At 39.6% G+C, this 22,644-nt stretch overlaps 1 protein-coding gene across 1 annotated transcript in view; it reads left to right on the top strand.

The window, feature by feature from the left end:
• SHOC1 (shortage in chiasmata 1) overlaps window positions 1–22,644 on the top strand; it is a 74,714-nt gene that overhangs the window by 34,626 nt on the left and 17,444 nt on the right. The window contains exons 13-21 of the mRNA XM_067553488.1: window positions 2,389–2,841; window positions 5,690–5,815; window positions 8,120–8,303; window positions 13,782–13,879; window positions 15,551–15,738; window positions 18,424–18,496; window positions 20,430–20,490; window positions 21,122–21,306; window positions 21,793–21,910. Of these exons, the coding sequence (XP_067409589.1) occupies window positions 2,389–2,841; window positions 5,690–5,815; window positions 8,120–8,303; window positions 13,782–13,879; window positions 15,551–15,738; window positions 18,424–18,496; window positions 20,430–20,490; window positions 21,122–21,306; window positions 21,793–21,910 (1,486 nt within the window). The remainder of the gene's footprint in view (window positions 1–2,388; window positions 2,842–5,689; window positions 5,816–8,119; window positions 8,304–13,781; window positions 13,880–15,550; window positions 15,739–18,423; window positions 18,497–20,429; window positions 20,491–21,121; window positions 21,307–21,792; window positions 21,911–22,644) is intronic.

Below are 22,644 nucleotides of genomic sequence, written 5' to 3'. Positions count from 1 at the left end.
GTAATCTTACTATGTCTCTTCAACTAGAGCATGTAACAGGTACAATAGGTCCATTCTAAATAATTCTTGTTTTCTCCTACACAGCACTCACTGTTCTGTACAGAAGTAATAGCTTATGAGTATTGTTGCTCAATCCAATGGATAGGAAATGGGAGGTCAGGAATCTCACAGGAATTTTTTTTCCTTAGGCTGATATGTGTGTTGAACTGATCATGTTAACCCCAGTATTTCTGTACCTCTGCTAGAGCAGCAGCAGTTACTCTTCTGCTTTCTCTATAAGCCTGGGTTCTTTAGTCTCTATTTGGCTTCTTGAAAGGACCAATATCTTGCAGCAAAGACTTCTCTTATGTGGAGTATGGAGTTGGCTGAGGATTCCTTTAACAGCAGTTTTACCAGGGGTGCTCATGTTACACCAGCAGATTAGGGTAGATAGAACTACTTCCAATGGCTTCTCCTGTCTAGCATGATGTGAAGCAGCAGCTTAGTAGCACCCAGCTTGCTGTCTGCACTCCCACTTTGAAGTTTGAACTGACACTTCCCCTTTCTAATAAATCATTCATTCAGGAAGGAAAAACTCTTGGGATTCCTCCTGTTCAGCACTCTCCCCAGCGCCTCCCTGCTAACATTGGTGAGATCAGCTTATAGTGGGACTTTAAAGAGCCACTCCTTCTCCCTACTGACTGCAGCAGTGATCTGGGTCCTTTTGGATCCAGAGCAGCAGAATTTGTTAGCTGAGTGTTGCCAGACTGATTGCATCTTGTGGAGCCTTCTAGCATGGAAATACAGTCAGTAGTAGAGGCTAAGAAGGAGTCGTCAGTGATACCTGCCTCAGTAACTGGTTTCTATGGTCCTCCAGCCCTAAGGGACCCTCATCATCAGTGCAGATCCCGTTTCACAATTTTCCTCCTCCTCTTTGTAGGAGCAGGAAATGGTTTTCTGGAACCTCTCCAGTAGCCACAGTCTCTAGCTTCTTTGGTCCCCAGGACCCAGTAGAGAGGTTTAACATCCGGATATTTCAGTGGTTTGAGTGCATGCTTTGCATGTATGAGGCTCTGGGTTCAATCCCCAGCACCTCTAGTTTGTCCTGCTCTGAGCAGGGGGTTAGACTCGATGATCTCTTGAGGTCCCTTCCAACTCTAATATTCTATGTTATATTGTCCCCTTTGCAAGCCCAACTCTACTACCTGTCTGCTCAGGTAGACTGCAGGATTGGGGACCCAGGTTGAGCAACATCTCCCTTTCCAATCCATCGGTTGTTCCTTCTCACTCAAACCTGAATAGTTAGGCCTGATTCAACTTCAAAAGGGGAGACTGAGGAAGCCTCTCATCAGAATATTCCATAGCCTAGTTGTCAGGGCCCTCACCTGAGGGAGGTGGTAGATTCCTGTTCAAATCCCTTTGCCCCTTCAGGAGGAAGGGAGAATTGAACTGGGAGTCTCCTACATCCTGGGTGAGATTATGAGGGATGTCCTCTTCCTCCTTCACACCCCCAGCTGAACTTGCCTGATGGGCCCAATCTGATATGCGTGCTCAGAAGCCACCTACAGGATCAGAACCCTGCACATGACTTGACTAGCTGGATACCTGTTTTTCCTGGTTTGTTAATTGCTCTGAGGCTTAGGCAGGAAATAGGCACCCCGGCATCCAAAAGAGTGAGGCTGTAGTGCACAAGCCCAGAGAAGCGCCAAGTGAGTTTAGGCGCCCACAAGATTAGGTGGCAGCCTAGTGGGAGTCCGGCTGATCACAGTGGTGCCTAAAGTTGGGATTTAGCTTTCTAAGTATCTTTGTGGATCCCACCCTCATTCCCTATTCTTTATCCTCAAGTAGTTTTGTTGTAGTGACCAGTTTTCCCATTTGTTTGCTATTTTTGTTAACCTTCCCTACCTGGTGAAGAGGATTACAGTCACTGCTCACTTTCCATGAATTATGCTTTTGTCCAGAGCAGTGGATGCAACATAGATAAAAATTCTTTCATGCAAGGTTGAAAGGGAAAGTCAAACAAGTTGTCAAAGTGTCAGTGACACTTTGGCAGACTCTATTGGTGATAGAACTACCATGCTAGGTTGCGTTAAATATATCACCATCTATAAGTTAATTGTGGTTAGCTTCACTTTGGAGTTGATATAATGGCTTTTGAGCTTTGTTTTCTCAACTTTGGAACTTCTTATCTGGGGATAACATAATCAGTTCAAACATGCCAGCAGTGGATTCTAACAACTCAAGAAAGGAAATAAGGAAGGAGAAATAAAAATTAAAAAAAGAACTCTGCAGAGCTCTAATCAACTGGATTGGACAAGAACATTCTTGGGTTACATATTCTATCCAGTACAGTAGATTCAACTATGAATAATCAAAATTGCAATGGGGAAAACTAATTTTATCTTTCAGGATGGCTTGAAGAGAAGAGTTCCCTTATCAACCAAGGACTGCTTTCTGCCAGTGCACATCACTGGGACAAAACAACAAATTCTCATTTCTCACCTCAAAAGAAGAGCCCATTCTCTCCATTACATTTGAGGGCTGCAACACATGTCAACATACATGATGTAGACACATCTGTTGAAAGGCTAACAAGACAGGACAAACAGCAGAGTCAGACAGAAGAACCAATGCATTTCTTAAATCAAGAAAAGAAAAACAAAGGTTCATCTGAATCATTTAATTGTAAAGAAGTATCTTTCGAACCAAACAGCTCAACAAAAAGCCAGAATACTGCACCATTTGAGCAGTCTAGAAAATGTGTTGATGATTCTGACCTTCTGAGCAATTTTATCATTCTGAGATCTAAACATGTGTTCATCCAAAATGAGGGAAAAAATGATGTGGACAGGCAGAAGGAGGGTAGGTAAACCATTCTGTCCTGTAATTCTAGGTCTAATTCTGCTCTTTTACACTGCTGTAAATCAAGTATAACTCCATTGAAGTAAATAGAATTAGTTACATGGGGTGAAATCCTGGCCCGATTGACTTCAGTGGATCCAGTATTTCATCCATGGTATTTACTTTCTGGGGGGGGGTTTAGTTGTTTTTTTAAACAGTGTACATTTAAGTTTGGTTCCACTCTGAAAAGAAAATGTAAAAATGGTACCCTCTTACTCAGACTGTCTGCTCCCTCTTGCACGTTCTGAGTCAAGTCTGCAGATTTTTGTGACAAAAATAAGTTTCTATTGCTTACCGCTCTTATTAGCCCTGCAGAACCAGCACAGCTAAGAGTGAACTAGATTCTGTTTCTTCTTATGCCAGCAGAACCATTCCAAATTAGTTACACTTGTGCAAACCTAGTGTTGCAACGAGGCTGAACAGTTGTCAGTGAAGACAGAATATGGTTTGAAGATTTGTTATCACTGCTGATGATGCATGAGAAGGAAACCTAGCTTACAGACTCAGTATGCTGGACTAGCAGTTAGAAAATAAATAAATTGACCACCTTTGCTACAGAAGTTGTTAAGAGACAATAAAATGTTAACTCAGTCACTTTTCAGAGAAGAATTATGCTAAAAAATAAAATGCTGCAGGGCCCAGACCCTGGTTAGCAGAGTTTCAACACAGATTATGTACCTGTGTATGTATGAGTTATATATCCCTTGGAAAATAAATTTGTAATGTAAACACTCTTGCAGCACTAATTATAATAGCATGAAGTGGTACTATGATAAGAGATTAATATAGATTTTAATTCTTTTTTAAAAGAATTATTTGCAAGACATTTGAATAAAAGTTTTAAAATAAAAACATCTATTATTTTACAGTTGATACATGTGCAGAGTTTGAGAAATTGATAGTCCCAGTTCTAAAAGTACCAACTCAAGACACCTGAACTAAGGTCTTATGTTACCATCTAGTGAGCTCTAACTAGAACTGCATCTCTGAGTAGAACTGGATGGAGGTTTATTTAAATGTCGTGTAAACAAGTAAATGTATAGAGTTATCTTCAAGTGTTGCATGTTAGTGATGACTGATAAATGCTTAGCCTATCAAAACATATGTAGATTTTATGTCAATCCCTTCTAAAGGATGGTTCCAAATTTAGCTGAAGGCCTACTGTCTCCCAATAAATTACGGTGCTGCTGTGAGTTATTTTTATGAACACCAGTTGTATGTACTATTTAACCCTGATAGGAGAGATAGGGGAGAGCTAGTAAAAATAATTGGTTAGCATCATTTTGAACCCTAATAAACTTTTCAAATTCAGTAGGTTCCTGGGCAGTAGGAAAAAACAAAAAACTCATTTTGGTTTTTAACTTTGGGGGATGAAAAGTTATTTTTTACCTTTCCCTCTTTATTTCCCCCAAGTATCCCATTTTCGCAGCTACACATATATGACATAGGGATCAGTTCAGTTTGCCAAGAAGTGGGGGCTGCTTGCTCCAGATGTGAACACCTGGAGGGAACCTGCCACTTGCTGCCCCTTTTGCCAGGAAGAGTGGAACAGAGGTACCGTGAAATTGACAATGACAGCTGGACCCCGGTTCCCAGCTGGGAATGGGGAGGGCATCAGCCCTGGGCAGATTCTCCACCTGCTACTTGCCGGGGTAGTCAGCAGAGAGGAGGAGTTAGAAGCTGGGGTAGCTGGACCTCACTTCCCAGGATCGAGAAGCCCCAGGTGGCTTCTCCCAGCTCCCGTGGGGGAGAATAGGGAGTGGAGAAGCCCCAGAGGATGGAGGGGACAACCCGCCATGAGTCCTGGAGCCTGTGGGGCAGCCGGGCTCCCAGCAGGGAGCTGCCAGGGGAGCTGAGACACCGGTCTCTCAGCTCCCCATACTGCCCCTCTTAGGTTGATAGAAGTGCTCCTGGTGAGGACGCACACCACCAACCCAACAAGGGCAGTGTGGATCTGTAAGTCATCCTAATATAGGTTGACTTATCTTTCTAGGGTTGAGCAGGGGGTTGGACTAGATGACCTCCTGAGGTCCCTTCCAACCCTAATCTTCTATGATTCTAATGTAGACGAGGCTTTGATATATTGAGCCCTGGTCTACACTGACCTGATGATTCAGCGGCAGTCGATGGGAGTTACGCAAGCTACGCAGAATAGCTTGCGTAACTCCCATTGACTGCTGTGCTTCTCTTCTGCGCGGTGTCTCCACTGCACTGTTCCCATCGACGCAGAGCTATGCCACTTGAGGGGGTGGTTTACCAGCGCCGACTTCTGGATCGATTGAGCGGGTCTTCAGTGACCGCTCAATCAATCCAGATAGGTCGATCTGACAGCAGCGACTTTGCCACCATCAGTATAGACATACCCTCAGTTCCTGCTATCAGCTGTTCTTCCACTCAACAGTTTCCCTGCCTTAATGCTCATGTAGGAATCTCCCTTTATACAAACAATAGGGCTGTAGAAGCAGCTCCCTGCAGTTTCTCAACCTTGCCATGTTGTATATCTCCATCCTAGAGAAGAGGTGACAGATTCCGTTCAAATCTGACAGCACCAACTTTCTGACAAACATAATCTGACCTATGTATCATGTGGCTGCACCCAGGAAGTGGGGAAACTTGGAAGAAATAGAGAAAAAGTAAAATATTTTCACTTTCTTTTTCCAAAGTAAAAAATACAATTATTGTTCTGTGGCACAGGAGCCTTTGGAATTTGAAATGTTTAATTAGTGAGTAGAGCCAAGTATTAAGGAATTTACTTATTCTGAGGGCTTGTTTTATTATCATTTTGTATAATCTATGTCCAATATTTTAGCACTGGAAATTAAAGAGGGTTCAGAAGTTCTTAAACAAGACAGTCCTGCTGTTTGTAAGGCTACATTGACAGAGAAAACAGAACAGGAGAATCAAGGCAGCATCTCAGTCAAAATTCAAGCATCAGGTATAGTATTTTATTTTGAATGGTCTGTTTATTTTCTTTATAATATTGCAATTTTACATTACATAATATCCATCCATAAAAACAAATATCAGTTTTATTCTCTGCTCCCTAAGGCTCTTATCCTGCAAAAATTCAATATGGGTGAACCCTTATGCCCATGCAGACTGTCATATAACAATCCCCATGTTTCACCATGGTTGGATCATACATGAAAGTGTTTCTCAGTCAGATATAAGCTATATCCAATATTGAGACCTTAAAGACAATCAAACATTTTTAACAATGAAATATTAACGATACATTATGATACCTTACTGGAAATGTTAAACACTTTAAAAAGAAAATGATTCATTAATAAATGAATTGATTAATTAATAAATAAATTAATGAATGAATGAAATTACACTGAGGAGGAAAAAACAATATAGCATCTGATTTATCCTGACAAAGAATGGAGAACTGAGATTGAGAATGAGCACTTACATAGTACTGCACATCTTAAAATTACTTTACAAACATTTAATGAATTAGTTAATTATGAGGACACAGTAGTGAGATGTAGTGAGACTAGCCACTGAAACACAGCCCAGTCTGACAACATTACCTGTCCGTTTGAGACACTTTCCAAATGAAATGATGAACCCTTGAACACAGGAGATAGAATTTTAACCTTGGTGAAGTAATAAACTGAACTATAATGTTAAGCACATAAAAGAAAGAATTGATACTCCAGAGATTTACTAGTCCATTGAGAAATAGGTCATGCCTTTCAGTTAATTCAATATCAGCCCTATATTTAAGCCCTTCAGACTACAATATTGCTGTCACCTTGCTGTTCTGAGTTCTACTTGGATATCATGAAAACTCAGTTATATGCTGGTGCCAGTCCATTAGGAGCCCTAAGCAGGAATATTTTTTCCTCTCTCTTCCCCCGCCCCTCCAACACATACTAATAATTAAATAGGTGCCCCCCCTTGAGTTGCTCAGGGTCCTAAGCAATTGCTTAGTCTGCTTATGCCTAGTACTGACTCTGGTTTTATCTTATGATATATCTGCATTATGGAGACTATACTGGCATAGCTATGCCAGCACAACCATTAGTGTAGGTGGATAGAAATACCACCTCCTCAAATGATGACCGAAACACTCTTATCAACATAGCCGCACCTACACTGGCAGTTAGGTTGACATAGCTATGCTGGTCAGGGGTGTAAATAATCCACCTCCTGACCAACATAGCTATGTGAAGCTAACTTTTAAGTGTAGACAGAGCCTTAGGTCTGGTCTACACTGCAGACTTACATCGGTATAACTAAGTCACACAACACCCCTGAGCAGTGGTGTACAGAAGGGGGGCAGGGGGACCCAGGCCCCCAGGCACCGGCCTGAGAGCGTGCACCAGGCCAGCTCTTCACAACATGCAGGGGGCAGAGGGGTGAGGCTGCTCCCCATCCGAGCCAGTGCTGGGCTGTGGGGTTGAAGCAGCGGGTAAGTGCGGGGGCCACATGAGGCCGATCCTTCGCAACAGGTGTGGGACAGGAGGCGCAGGAGGCTCTGAGAGGTGCCCCTCAGCATCTCCCCCTCTGGCATGTCATGAAGGGCTGGCCCAGCCCCCCTCCCCAGGCCAGGGGGTGAGGCCGCCCATCCAAGCCGGAGCTGGGCTGCGAGGGTGCAGCGGGAGAGGTGGGTGCACGCTGGGTAAATGCAGGGAGGGCGGTGGAGCCAAGCCTGCATTTTCACCCCCCCCATACCTCACCCCCTCACCCCGCAGGTACAGACCTCCCCTCTCTAGGGCAGCTGGGAGGCGGCGCCAGGACCCCTCCTGTCCTGCATGGGGGTGAGGGGCACGTGAGGCCTGGGGGGGCGCAAATGTATGCTTGGCCCCCAGGCGCCGGAGACCCTCCGTACGCCACTGCCCCTGAGTGACATATTGACATAACCCCCAGTGTAGACAACACAATGTTGGCAGGAGAGGTTCTCCGGTCAACATAGCTACTGCCTCTCAGGGAGGTAGATTAACTACGCCAGTGGAAGAGTTCTCTCTCGTTGGCATAGGAGTGTCTTCATTAAAGTGCCACAGCTGCATTGGTCCAGCGTTTTAAGTGTAGACCTGCCCTTAAAAGGTTACAAAACAGCCATCCAGAAGCTATTAAGAATTACTAGTGTGAAGGAAAGAAAGTTCGTGTTGCAGATCTCTTGAAAAAAAACAATGCTTTTTTGTTTTGCAGGACACGAGTATTTTTATCCAACAGTGGTATATTTAATCAATTACTGTTCTTGTATGTGTTTGTTTGTATTAACCAGAAAGCCAGTGCCAGGCATACCATCTGTTAGAAGCAACAGCCACTCCTGTTCTAAAAGAGTTGATGCATCTTGGCATACTTGCCTCAGTGAATTGGAGTTTTGCCTCTGTTAAATTTGATCAAACAAGATTTTTCTTAAAACAGCAGGAGAAAGTGATCTGTGATATTTTTAAACAAGGTAAAATGCATTGTATTCTTCATTTGTAACATTGATGTGATTTCATTTGTAACCTGTGGTTCAATAAGTCTGACAAATTACTCACAAACTTTTAAGCTTTTCCCACCTTAATGGGTGATGGTAACAGACCTGCTTTTTTGTTCCCAAAAGGTCTCCATTCATATGGTCCTAGTTACTCGTGTTACTTTTAGTTACATGAATGTCAGAATACTAAAAAGTGTTCAAGTCCAAATCTAAATTTCACGTTTCAGAAATGTTGGTCATGATTAATTACACATTTTAGGCAATGTTTAAATGATATTCCCAATATGTAATTTACAGAGAAAAACACGTTTGTTTTTGTTGTCCTTTTCTTTGTGGTCAGTGGCTATTTTTTGTCATATCCCTGTCACGGGATTCAGGATGCAATCCAGACCAGTAAGGGGTTGTCACCTTGTAACCCTTGAGTGCCTCACAATGGTTTTGCTACTGTAGCTCCCAGCATTGGAAATTCAGTCAGCAACAAACATGCAGGTCACACTCTGAGCATCTGTGTGCTGCGAATCCAGTCCTGGTTCAGAAACTCTGACCTCAGCAGCCCAACAGTCTTACAGCCTCACTCTGGCTTCCACCAGCCTGAGTTACAACCAGCAAAATGACCCCAACACACTCCCAGTCCTGAATTTTCCCAAAACCATGTGCTCTGCAATGTCCAGCCCTCTCCCAGACAGTTCAGAGAAATAAGCAATTCAATTGTATGTATTAACATTACATAAGGAATTATGAACACATTAATATTATGCTTTACAGTCTGTGACCCAAACAAGAGAGAAACAGGTCTTTGCCAGACAGGAAGGAATGTCATAGTTTCCCCCTTTGTTAGGGTCACAGACTGTAAAGCATAATATTAATGAGTATTCATAATTCCTTATGTAGTGTTAATACATGAAATTCATAATGATATTAATAAAAGATTTCACACAATACACTTTTATAATACAGTGATATTGTATACAATCTGGTCTACACACAGACCTATATTGGTATAACTACCTCACTCAGGGAAGTGAAAAATCCACACACCTGAGCAACGTAATTATACCAACCTAACCCATTCTCCCCCATGTAGACAGCACTATGTCAGTGGGACAGCTTCTCCGCTCACAAAGCTACCGCCTCTTGGGGAGGTGGATTAACTATGCCAATGGGAGAGTGTCCCCTGTCATCTTAGAGTGTCTTCATTAAAGTGCTGTAGCTGTGCCAATGAGCATTTTCATGTAGACTTGCCCTTAGTTGATTGAATTACTTATAACTTGAAGTTCAGCCTCCCCCACCCCTCACCCCACATCTTTGTAGACCAGTAAGGCCAAGTCTAACACTACACACTTACTTTGATGGTGAAGAATCCACACCCCTGAGCAGTATAGTTATATTGATTTTAACTCCCATGTAGATAGCACTATATCATCAGGAAAGCTTTTCCCGCTGACATAGCTACTGTCTCTGGAGGAGATGGAGTAACTAAGCTGACAGGAGAGCTCTTTTCCATCAGTCTAGAGCATTTTCATCAAAGCACTACAGCGGTGCAGCTGCATCAATGCAGTGTAGACCTGCCCTAACTCATTGCAATGTATTCTCTGAAAACTAAAACCCAAACAAGCTTCTCTCTCCTGCTAGGTGCAGTCTATCCATGCTGTCTCCTCCCACATTTGTTAGCTTTGTTTATCTAATATGTAAAAATGAATCTTCATTGTCTTTGCCTGATGACTGAGCTGGTCAGGGAAGCAAACACTTTCCTTGGTCTAAGGGAGACCTGTTTATCAGCTCCTCCTGACATGCCTGGTTTAAACACACTTTAGTTATTATTTGAGCATAAATACAAAAACTCAATACACAAGTACATATATCACACAAGAATATTAATGATTAGTGAATTATTAGTTTTCAAATGATGCATCACAAAGCATATTTTATACATATTTTTACAAGAGTGGGTAGGTGTGAATACAGGGATGTATAGGGTCACAGTCTCTGTGACCAAAAAAGCTAAATGATGAATGACTAAGCCCTGCTTAGAAACCCAGAGAGTACATAACACATGCATTTTTGCTAAATCTAATTTATCTGGCATTTGTAAAGAGATCCCTTAAAAAACTTTAAAAATTGGCAAAATAAACTGAACATTCATGTTATTAAAACTATGTAAGGTAAGGCAGGACCAAATCATAGAATTGTAAAACTGGAATTACCTCGAGAGGTCTTCTAGTCCAGTCCCCTTCACTCATGGCAGGACTAAGTATTACTTAGACCATCCCTAACAGGTGTTTGTCTGACCTGCTTTTAAAAATCTCCAATGACTGAGATTCCACAATCTCCCTATGCAATTTATTCCAGTGCTTAACTACCGTGACAGGAAGTTTTTCCTAATGTCCAACCTAAACTGTTCTTGCTGCATCTTAAACCCATTGCTTTTTGTCCTAGCCTCAGAGGTTAAAGAGAACAATTTTTCTCCCTCCTTCTTGTAACAACCTTTTATGTACTTGAAAACTTATGTTCCCCCTCAGTCTTCTCTTCTCCGGACTAAACAAAACGAATTTTTTCCAATCTTTCCTCACAGGTCATGTTTTCTAGACCTTTAATCATTTTTGTTGCTCTTTTCTGGACTTTCACCAGTTGTCCACATCTTTCCTGAAATGTGGGGCCCAGAACTGGACACAATACTGCAGTTGAGACCTAATCAGCACAGAGTAGAGCGGAAGAATTACTTCTTGTGTCTTGCTTATAACACTCCTGCTAATACATCCCAGAATGATGTTTGCTTTTTATGCAATAGTGTTACACTGTTGACTCATACTTAGCTTATGATCCCTACGATCATCAGATCACTTTCCGTAGTACTCCTTCCTAGGCAGTCATTTCCCATTTTGTATGTGTGCAACTGATTGTTCCTTTGTAAGTGTAGTACTTTGCATTTGTCCTCATTGAATTTTATCCTATTTACTTCAGACCATTTCTTCAGTTTGTCCAGATTATTTTTAATTTTAATCCTATCCTCCAAAGCACTTGCAACCCGTCACCACTTGGTATCATCCGCAAACTTTATAAAGGTACTCTCTATGCCAGTATCTAAATCATTGATGAAGATATTGAGCAGAACTGACCCAGAACTGATTCCTCTGGGACCCCACTTGATATGCTGTTCTAACTTGACTGTGAACCACTGATAACTACGCTCTGGGAACAGGTTTCCAACCAATTATGCACCCATTTTATAGATGGGTTTTATAGATTAATAAACAAACTAGTGAAATACAGAGGGTCATGTGAAACAGTATCAAAAAAGCCTTACTAAAGTCAAGATATACCACATCTACCGCTTCCCCCATCCATCAGGGTGTTTTACCCTGTCCAAGAATGCTATCAGGTTGGTTTGACATGATTTGTTCTTGACAAATCCATGCTGACTGTTACTTATCACCTTATCTTCTAGGTATCTGCAAATTGATTGCTTAATTATTTGCTCCATTATCTTTTCGGGTACTGAAGTTAAGCTGATTGCTCTGTAATTCCTCAGGTTGTCCTTATTCCCCTTTTTATAGATAGTGCCAATCTATAAAAAGTTTGGCTGATCTAGGATCTGAAAAGATAATCCTCATTGAAGCATAGGGGGTCTTAGGCTGTAAATTCTGGAGCTTAAACAAACAAACAAACAAAAACCCAGAAAGGCACAAGCTTCCTCTCAGGAAACCATAAACTGCTTTAGGGCTCAGTATTTTGGGTGGATTTTGGAGGCTTAGATTTAAGCAATTAAATGTTAAGCAAAGATTTGAAGTAAAAAGGCAATTAAGCATTAGCTTTAATGGATAAGTATATCTTTAGCATCTATATTATTTCACAGCACAGTTTGTAATAAACTTCAATTTTCTGAACTTCATTTTTTTTTGTGCTTAATACATTTTTCAAAATTAAAAACCCAAATACAGTGACAACATGTTAGTAGGGAACAAGTGAAGAAAACAACATTTATGGGGAAGCTGCAGACTGGTACAAAAAAAGCAAACCAAAACACTAACCTCTCATATTATGGGATGCAGAATACTCAGGAAGAACTCCAGGGTAATATACTACCATCAAGGGAATCAATAAAAAGGACAAAAATCCCAAGATGAATAGGTGTAGCACTACAGGATCATCCCAACAGAAAGAGTGAGGGATCCTTAAGAGTCCTCAATTTAATTCAAGATTAATTTAAAGGTGTTTATACATTGTGAAAGACAGATCATGGTAGAAATTTAGCAGGACCCAGGAAATCAGATGCTATGGTCCAACCCAGCCTTAATGCTTCCACTTACAGGCTCTGCTCTCTCACTGGTTTGCAATGATATGATACCATCCACATGACAGCTAGAACCATGGTCTTATTTGTGTTCCTGTGACTCAAATAGTGGGCAGTAGAACAATCCTTCAGGGCCAGGCTGCTGGTCCTTCCCTTTAAAGACAGGCTATTCTTTCAGGAAGAGTTTGAGAAGATTCAGCAGTCCCTATCTGCTCCAAGGACCAGAGTCTGCCCCAAGACTGGTGCCTCAGATAGCTCATCTTGCCCACACAAGAGAAGCAATAAGTGGCAGAGTGCCCTTTCGAATTTTAAGAAGGGAGCATGATGCTGTGAGAGCCCAAGCACACAGCCTGTCATCCGGTGGAAAGCTGAGAAACAGTCATAACTGGGCCCAAGCAATGGGTGCTTATAGCAGTATGATTGGCCAGAAGGGTGGGAAAGCTACAAATGTTTTCTTGAAAGGAGCTGTATTTGATTTTTCAGAAGGGGTCTACTGAAATTCAAGTCTAAGATTCTTCAGACCTTTATTCTGCCTAGCAGATTTACCTTATTCACATTCTTCCCCAATCCAAAGTATCTGAATGAAGGAAGACTTCATTGCCAGGACATTCAGAGGTCCCTGCAAATTTACATAGGGTGACTAGCAGAGGTCAATGAATCACAGAGACTATTTATTTTGAACCAAGGACCAAATTAAAAAACAAGCAGACTCCAAGTCTACCCCCTCAAAGAGGACTAAGGTACTTTAATGATTATCAGAGGATGAAGTCAGTCTGATTTCTTGGGAATTGCTTTTGAAATAGTCAATTGCAGACTGAAAGATGGTTAGACCTTTCTATATAGAAGTATGAGGTCAACAAAACATTTAGTAATCTGTCTCCATCTGCTGGATGAGAGGATATATAACCCAAATTACTGGACTAGTAGAGAAGATCTCACAGGAAGAAAATAAACAGGTAGGCAAAATTCCTGCTTTCCTCCATGTACATTCAGTGTTTGACTTGCTGAGATCCACAGCAATGGCATGTTTATATATATTTCATTGTGGGAGACTAAAGTTCTGAGATGTTAGGACCCTTTATATGAATTCAAATATGCAGTAGAGCTTCTGAAGTTTCTATGCAAACTATACATATATAAAACTTTTTTCCTTTGTATAGGTAAAAATAGTGAGAAAGAGATAATGTTGTACAAACATGCTGCTCTGGTGCATCTGTTGGTAACAGTTCGAGATCTTCTATTAACGTGTAGCTTGGACACAGCATTAGGTTAGTTTTAACAGTAAAAAAATGTTTTCTGTCTTTGTCATTACAAAATAGTGTGCAACATCCAAAATGCCACTGGATGACACTCAATATACCATGATTTTCTACAATCCCTTTCTCATATTTTGTAAGTCTTGATTCTGTGGTGTCACTAAACACTTATCACACCTTAACTTACAGTTTTCTGAGAGTTGCCCACTTTCTGTTTGATTATTTTTATATACTCATTAATGCCAATTCAGGGCAAATTGTACTTTGTTTTTTAAAACCATGAGTGCCTGACATATAATTAATACCACCATTTACAGCACTGCACAGTTTGGCCAAGAAACTTCACTGGAAGTTGCACCAACTTACATCATGTGTGGATTTTGCTCAGTCTCCCTGAACACTGAATTTTGCATGTGAATCTTTTAAGTTAGCTGGAAAACAGATAAAGATGACATGTAGGCGGACAACTCGCTGTTGACTTTGAGACTTTGTGCACTGTTTATTATGCTGTGCATTTGGAATAGTTTACACCTAAGAAATTAGTTTCCCGTCTACTCCTTTGAGTCTAAGATTTGAAGAGTGGGGCAGGTTCAAGCACAAATGTGGAATGTTATTTAGCACATTTGGATCCTGTGTAAAGCTACCCTAAAGGCTGAACTGTAGCCCTTAAACACAGATTATTCCACTTTTTAGTGATATGCAGATAAGGATCAGGACATAACAGTTCATCTGCTCCTAATTTCACACCTGAAGTCATAATCCCCTGTTAGTCACACATTCATTTCCAATTCTACCTATTGTGATTTCACATACAGATTTATCAGAATTTAGAGCCTACATGGTCTTGGTTATGAAAAATGTACACTCTACAAAGCTATGACTTCACAAGATTAACTCTTTAAAAAGCTACCGTGTCTTCATTGAAATGCCTCTAGTAATAAATGATGGGGAAGGAAAAGCAGAAAATAGAAAATGTAAACAGAACTATTTCTACTCAATGTTTTTCTAAGATTTCTATGAGTTGTCAGTATATCTAAAGGTGAATTGCAAAAGAAAATTGAAAATTGAGCCAAGCACAGGAACACTATATGTCTCCACTAGTCAGGCTGTGATAGCATTCAGCATGTAAGTAGAAACTAGTCATATATACATACGTATTTTATTTATTACTCGATTTATTGGCCTGCTTTAGGTTCACTGTTGATACACAGAATGCATCACACAATGATGTTACAGGTAGCAGAAAGATCTGAAATAATATGAACCAACTAGTAGGGACTCAGACAAGTCACATTTTTCTTGTAAACTCACTTTTAAAAAAATAATTTAAAAGATTAAACTTTGGAAAATGTGGCATATAAAAATATCTTGATTTAGCTGGGAACCTATAGGCTGGCTTAGTGTAACAGCTCAGTTTTCTGGTATCTGAAGTTTCAGAATGGTAATTTTGATTTTAGATTTATTTAGGACAACTGGTTCCAAAGCCTGATTAGTGGGAGCATTCTGCACATATTTCTGTCTATGGCTAAATTTTCAGCTTTCCTTTGCAAGTCACCTTCACATGTAGTTAAAGTATATGTGCAGATTAAATAGAAATCAATGATTCTCTCTCTCTTTTTACTAATGCAGAGTTTGTGGAATGTCAGACTTAAGTAATAATTCATTACTTTGTTTTTTAAACAGGATATTTGTCCAAGGCAAAGGATATCTATACAAGCATCTTAGGTTCTTCTTTGGATAATATTTGGAGGCAGCTGGAGATTGTACAGTATAGCAGTCAGAAAAAGCATGAAACCAATCCCAAAATAACAGAACTTCGGTGTCAGATGTTACATTGGGTGCAGAGTAATACAAATAAACAGAATCTTAAGGTTAACAATTTAAACAAGTTGTTCTTTAAACAATCAAAACTACTTTAGAGCAATAATTAGTCATCCAATTGTATTGAAACTGCAGTTGCACAAATAGAAAACAAGGAGCCCAATAAAACCCAAATGGTTTTGCTCTTGCATTAAGCACACATCGTTCCTTTGCTATTTTGCATCATTTGTTGAAAATTATAATATGACTTTAGACACTAAAATCCCAATCTCAATCTCTGGTTGATGAACACATAGCAGAGTTCAGGGTTAGTTGATTGAAATACAACATTGGTTTTAAACCACTACTGCACTCCTCAGCTCCCTGGACATCTGTGCAGTAGGCTGACATAAGTAAGAGTAGCCTTCAGGCTACTCTAATTTACACCAGTGACAAATGGTCGTAAAACAACTGGGGATCATTGGGGGATAGGTTTGTGGGGAATAAACAGAGGAATTGGACAGAAATATCCAAAAAGTGTTCTTCCTGGCAACATGAATATTTTGATGTCATACCTGTGTTTAAATTCCTCACAAAAAAGCAAACAAAAAACAAAAAACACAGGTTTACCACCAGATCATTTTATTTACATAATGCATAAGCAGCATAATACAGAATAAAAGTGGGTAGGGGGAAAAAGCTAGTGGAAAAATATCTTAGAATATTTGGAGTGGAATTTAAGTTTGTAAAGAGACTAGTTCACTTACATTCAGAGGCAGTCTTTAGAGTGACCCAGAACAGACAGAAGGAGTATTCCTGTATTAATAAAATGTGAAAGTTCTATTACATAAGCCATTAACGTTGCATCATATTAGCATTAGCTAATATGATGTGAAGTATGATAATCTGGTTACACTTTTATATTATATTAATGAATTGCTATTGATGCAAGATATAATGGAAAATTTCTTTTGTAAGCAAAAAATTGCAAATAGAATATGATGGACCTCAGAAAAAAAACCTTATGAACTTTACCATTCTTATTGCATTATCATTTGCATCCATCATAATTACACAGGAACAGCAGCATATCATTAGAAGACAACATTTAGGTCAGCACTTGATGTAGTAATGAGTGAGACAATATTGAAAAAAAAATAGGAAGAAAACACAGATGAAGATTTTTAAAAAATGTGTGTCCAGAGTTAGGTTCCTTGACTTTAACTGGAGCTATTGGGTGCTCAGCTTTTGAGAAATAGGCCATTTATTTAGTCCTCTAAATATGGATTTAAATAGCCTGCGACAACAGTATTGAGCACCTAGAGTCTCCCATTACAGTCAGTGGGAGCTGTGCAGGGTTTGGAAATGAGGCCACTATATCTTTAAACATTCGTTTTTTTAAATCTTAGCCATAGGGACAAATATTTCTTATTTCTGCTATGACAGCATTTAGCATAGTGATAACATTTACACATGTAACTACCTCATTGGACCCATAAATCATGAAGTTGGACTTGTGAATACAATAGTACCTCAGTTACGAACACTAGAGTTACAAACTAACCGGTCAACCACACACCTCATTTGGAACCGGAAGTATGCAATCAGGCAGCAGCAGAGACCACAAAAAAAAAGCAAATAAAGTACTGTACTGTGTTAAACATAAATAATAAAGGGAAACCAGCATTTTTCTTCTGCATAGTAAAGTTTCAAAGCTGTAGTAAGTCAACGTTCAGTTGTAAAACTTTTGAAAGAACAACCATAACATTTTGTGCAGAGTTATGAACATTTCAGAGTTCTGAACAACCTCCACTTTTGAGGTGTTTGGAACTTTGAGGTTCTACTACCACTTTCCCACATTTAATTTTGGGTGCAAAATTGGGCCTGCAAAAGTGGAGGCAGTTCAGGCCCTCGTAAACATCAGGCCTACAGTGTCTGTAAAATGGCATTAATCTATTGATAATCCTATGTAGAGCTGAATGTATAGCATTTCCACTGGTTGTGGACTCGTCATGTCTTCTCAGTTTATTCCTGAAAATTATACTGAGTATATTGATAGTATAGCAAATGGTTCACATTGTTTCATTTGGGTTGGGAGACAAGATTAATATCTCCTCCTGTAGCAGGATCCTTTAAAAATACCTGCTATTTGGTGCAATCTGGTCCATTTGAAATGGAAAGACTTTGGTCTTCAGCAGTATTTTATGAGCCTTGCACATAAGTTATTTAGTGAGTTCCATTATGGTCATGGAAATCTTCCCAAATAGCTCTTCAGTTTGGTGCCATGATTGTAACAAGGAGTTCCCAGGAGCCTCTAAAGCCCCTTCCAGTACATAGTTGTAGTGCAAGCAAAATTCTGAATATCTTCAATGTGAGTTTTACCTGTGAATGGAGTGTGGCATTGGTCTGAAAATCTGCTCTCCATGATGGTCTATCTGGTGCTGCAGTAGGGATTCAGTTCTGTAACTGCAGTTTAAAAAATGCCTTTAAATAATATTTTCCTTTCTTTGTGTTACTATTCAGGTTTGAGATTTTTTTTCTAGAACATCTTTACTCCTGGTAATGCATTTCCTTTCACAGTAATGCTCTTCTAATATCTTTTAGGTAGTAAGCACACAATTATCCTTTAGGAAATATTTGTAGTATTAAATTTTTGCTGTCTTCTGAATCTATCTTTCATCTACTGTTTCAGGAAAAAATGTGTAGACAGAGTAAAAGAAAGTAATTTTAATTTTTTTCTTTTTGCTTTATGTCAGGTACTAATCATAACAAGAATGGACTCTGACCATGAAAAAGCTGCCATCATTAAAACCCTTAGTACAGTAGAAGGTAAATGCTGCTCTTTTATGTAAATCTTTAAAAGATGGGAAAGGTAACTTCAAGGCTGTGCTCCACTCTGCCTGCTTATATCTTTGTGTGCATCTGTCACAGCTCCCACTCAAGTGTTCCTCTTGGTCACTCACTAGATTGCTGTGAAAGGACCCAGCCACTGGGTCCCTCCCAGAGCCTGCATGGAATCCAGCCACTACCCCAATCTTTGTGGTTCCTAGGCTTACTTTCAGGGCACAGTCTCTTTGTCTACCATCTTCACCTGAGAACTGGAACTTGCTATCCAGCTGCCTTGTCCCTGAGATCAGCTTAAACATACCCATGCCCAGTCCCAGAATCCCACCCCAACATGTGAGCCTCCTGGTTTACCTTTTGACTCTTTCAGAAGCCCTGGGGTGGGTATAAAGCATATAATACACACAGACACTTTGCTCAGAATCTCACACAATTGCTCTTTTACTTAATCATATAAAGCACAAGACAATGCAGGTCATTTAGAAAACAAACATCCTAACCACAATACCCTTTACTAGCTTACCCATCTATTGGGAGACCAAGTGGACTCAGAAAAGCTGGCAGGCAGGCTCTCCTACCTCATGCAGGCCCCTGCATGTTGTTATGTCTCTCTTCTCTTGAAATGGAAGAAAATGGCTCTCAGATGCATCAGCTCCTCCCATTTTATAACTTTTAACCCTTTATCAGGTCACCTATACCTTGCCAACTTCAACAGGTGATCAGAGGTGTTTCAGGTGAATTCAATGCTAAGGCAACCTCTTCCCTGCTCAACCAGTGCCCCTGGTTGGAAGCCAGTCTCTTGTTTAAAGTTATTCCATTTGGATGCTATAGCTATTCCCTTTAACATCAACAACCCTTCTTTATTAATCTTTTGCCACCAGCCTTTAGAATTTCAGCCCAACATGAAGGCAAACAGGCAGAAAAAGCAAAAGACTGTATCTTCAAAATGGAGTTTGCCATTTGGTACAGATACCTACAGAAATGCAGTTTTCATAGTAACATTTCATAATATCAATCAGAATTCATAAGTTTGTACAGACAAATTCCCAAATTATCACATCAGCTCATCCTGCACTGCCCTTCTTTATGCACTGCTGTATAAATTCTTCTCTGCTCTCATTATCTCTTGCCATTCCTGTCACCAGCCTTCTTTCCTGACACTTTTTCTGATTAGAACAGCCTACCAACCACATCCCTCTCTTCCTTAAAACCCTGTTTTTCCATTTGAAGTCTTTCTTGGTTGATCTTCTCACCACCACCATCTCTGCACCACCTTGTGTTGAATTATTCTTTTGCATTTTATATTAAGATTAAATTGCATGCTCTTTAGGTCTGAGACCCTGTGTCTAAAGTATTTTATAAATGGTGGGTACATTTGCAATACTATAAACAATAATAAATACTTGCTCTTTTATATATATATTTATTAAATGGCATAGAAACATAGATTAATCTGACTGAGGACTTTTATATTACACAAAATACATCCTATACTTCATCCTTTGCAATCTGTTAGCTACATCTCTTTCTGTCATATTTCCTATCATATAAAATTTTAAAAAGACCAGGGAAAAAATCCACTATTGTCCCATTAGTTTTTCCTCGCTCGTTTTAAGTTAATTAGAAACATTACTTAGCAATGTGACTGCTCTTGACTTACCAACAGGACTCTAGAATTCACCCCACCCTGAGCCCAAATATACAAGACTTTCAGTGTGGGTCACAGCTTGTCAGCTCAGTGAAACTCAAGTTTATTGATGATTGCCACAGGGAGGAAACTGTCATCCAAGCTATACCCGTAGGGTTATAATTTCCTGATTCAGTCCGTGTTTTGCTGTTTATCACTATATGTCAATTTACACCAGCAGAAGATCTGGTCCAGTCTCTTTAACTGATGTTTTAATTCTTTTTTAAACAGGTTTAAAAGCCATGGTTTTGAATCCTGAGAAAAGAGTTTTGCTAGAGCACGTCATAAGCATGTGAGTATAATTCATAATTTTTGTGGCCCAAATCTTACAGTCCTTACTCAAAACCAATTTCAGAAAAACTCCTGTTGATTTCAAAGTGAGTTTTGCCAAAGGCTTGGGTAAGTATTTCAGGATTTGGGCTTACGTGCTTCCTTCTGCAAGGTGATAAACATTCTGGCCTGATCCAACTCAGCTGTTAAGTACAGACTGTAGTTAAATAGTAACTATAAGCACAGGAGTACTCCCACTACAATTACTGATCTCTCGTGAACAATTTCCAGGGTAAAAAAGAAAAAAGGAGATGTAGATAGCATTGTGATCATAGTACTGATGATGCAAAATGAAAAGATAATTTACAAAAGCCCCCCCATATTCCTCCTTTTCAGCTAGGGTTGTAGAGACTCTCCAAATTTGTAAGATCATGCCTGAAATGAAAGGTATAATGAAGTCCTAATGCAGATAACTGGAGTTGGTGAAGTATTTAGTAAAAATAATTAAAATTTTCTAATACAGAAAAGATAAAGCCTGTTTTTAAGTTATCCTTTAAACAACTGACACTTTCTATTCAAAGTGAAAACAAGTTTTTGTTTTGTGCTGGGAGTAATCACACTAAAAGATTATTTTCTTAATATTTCTCTTTCAGTCTGAGTAGATGTTCCTGTGTTATTGTACATAATCAGCACATTGGAGCTGACTTTCCTTGGACACATTTCTCATTAGTGATGGAGTATGATTATACAGAGAACTCCTGCTGGAATGAGCTGTGCAAAAATTTGAATATTACTTACATAACTTTTAAAACCACTCTTCCAGAAACCCTTGTAATGGGTAGGTAAATGCCTCCTAGAATTCAAATGAAAGATTGGTCTCACACCTGAAAAGGGATTTTATATTCTCTAAAATGTTTACATGTATGTGCCCATGAAAGAGAGAGAAATAATAATGGCTAGAGCTAAGCATGCTGGGCTAGATAGTCTCTTGAACTATGTACATAACAAGAGTAAAATAGGAAAAAGATTTAGGACCTGAGCTCAATCCTGGCAAAGATTAGGAATGAACTGCACTGAGCCCCTGAGACAACCCCTTTGACTACTTGATTAGTAGTTCAGCGTTGATAGAGGCTGTATCCATACAAGACAAACCTAGAAGGGCCTTCTAGAATCTGAAACTACTCACACAAGACAAAGTATTTTTAATGGGGATGTATATAGTCGTATAGTCTATATTTTCAAAAAGATATGTCCACTGAATGCCTAAAACTATCGCCTCTTAGATTCCCTGTTTTGTGAAGCTGTTTTACTATTTTATCTTTAGAAAATGTTACAGGTGAAAATTTTGGCTGCTTCCTTCTGGAGGTACAAATTCCGTATGTGTTTTTGACAACTGAAGGACTTCTTAACACACCGGAAATCCTTCAGCTTCTAGAATCCAAGTAAGTGAAATGGACCTAATTACTGGTGCATCTATTTGTCAGTTTAATCAGAGCTCTTATTTGCTATGGGGCAACATGGGCAGTTGCCCTCCTGCCAGATTGGTGTTTGCCCCCTTCACCCTGACTTTTCATAGGCTCTATATGCTCCCCTTTAGCCCTCTCCACTGATTTTGCAGGATATAATAAAATCACATATCATGTTCTATATGCTGACAACTTTTCTCCCCCCATAATTTTTCTGAGATGAGGCCCCTGAATTTAATCAATTCTATTTATTTTAGGTACTTCTAAGGAACCTATCACCTAGTTGGTGATGAGGCATTCTCTCCACTAATACAATTACATTGTTAGCATTATAGTAAAGACAACAGGACAAATTTGGCACTCACATTCATGGCTCACTGAAGTCAATGGTGTTACATGGGTGTGAACCAGAGCAGAATCTGGCCTATTGATATTAATATTAGAGATGTTAATAGTGAAATAGCACTTTTATTCTAATTATTTTGTCAGTCCTACAACTTTCTCCAGAAATTACCTTTGAGCTGAAATATGTCATGCTTGGGTGCTGCCCAGGAGTGATTTTTTTATAAAGTTTTCATAAAATTATTTTGCTTGTCTTGTTTTTTTAAATTACCAGGACTACCTTAAATATTAGAAGACAAAAATATTTCATTTTTCTGATGCTATTTTAAAAGATAGCTAAGTCAAAAACTGTTTTGGACATTGAAATT

Source organism: Emydura macquarii, unplaced genomic scaffold (genome assembly GCF_026122565.2).
Source record: "Emydura macquarii macquarii isolate MOO-44397 ecotype Brisbane River unplaced genomic scaffold, CSIRO-AGI_Emac_v2 contig_1451, whole genome shotgun sequence".
Classification (NCBI taxonomy): Eukaryota; Metazoa; Chordata; order Testudines; family Chelidae; genus Emydura; species Emydura macquarii.
Note: the sequence above shows the minus strand (reverse complement) of the source record. Positions and strands in the feature narration are given on the sequence as shown.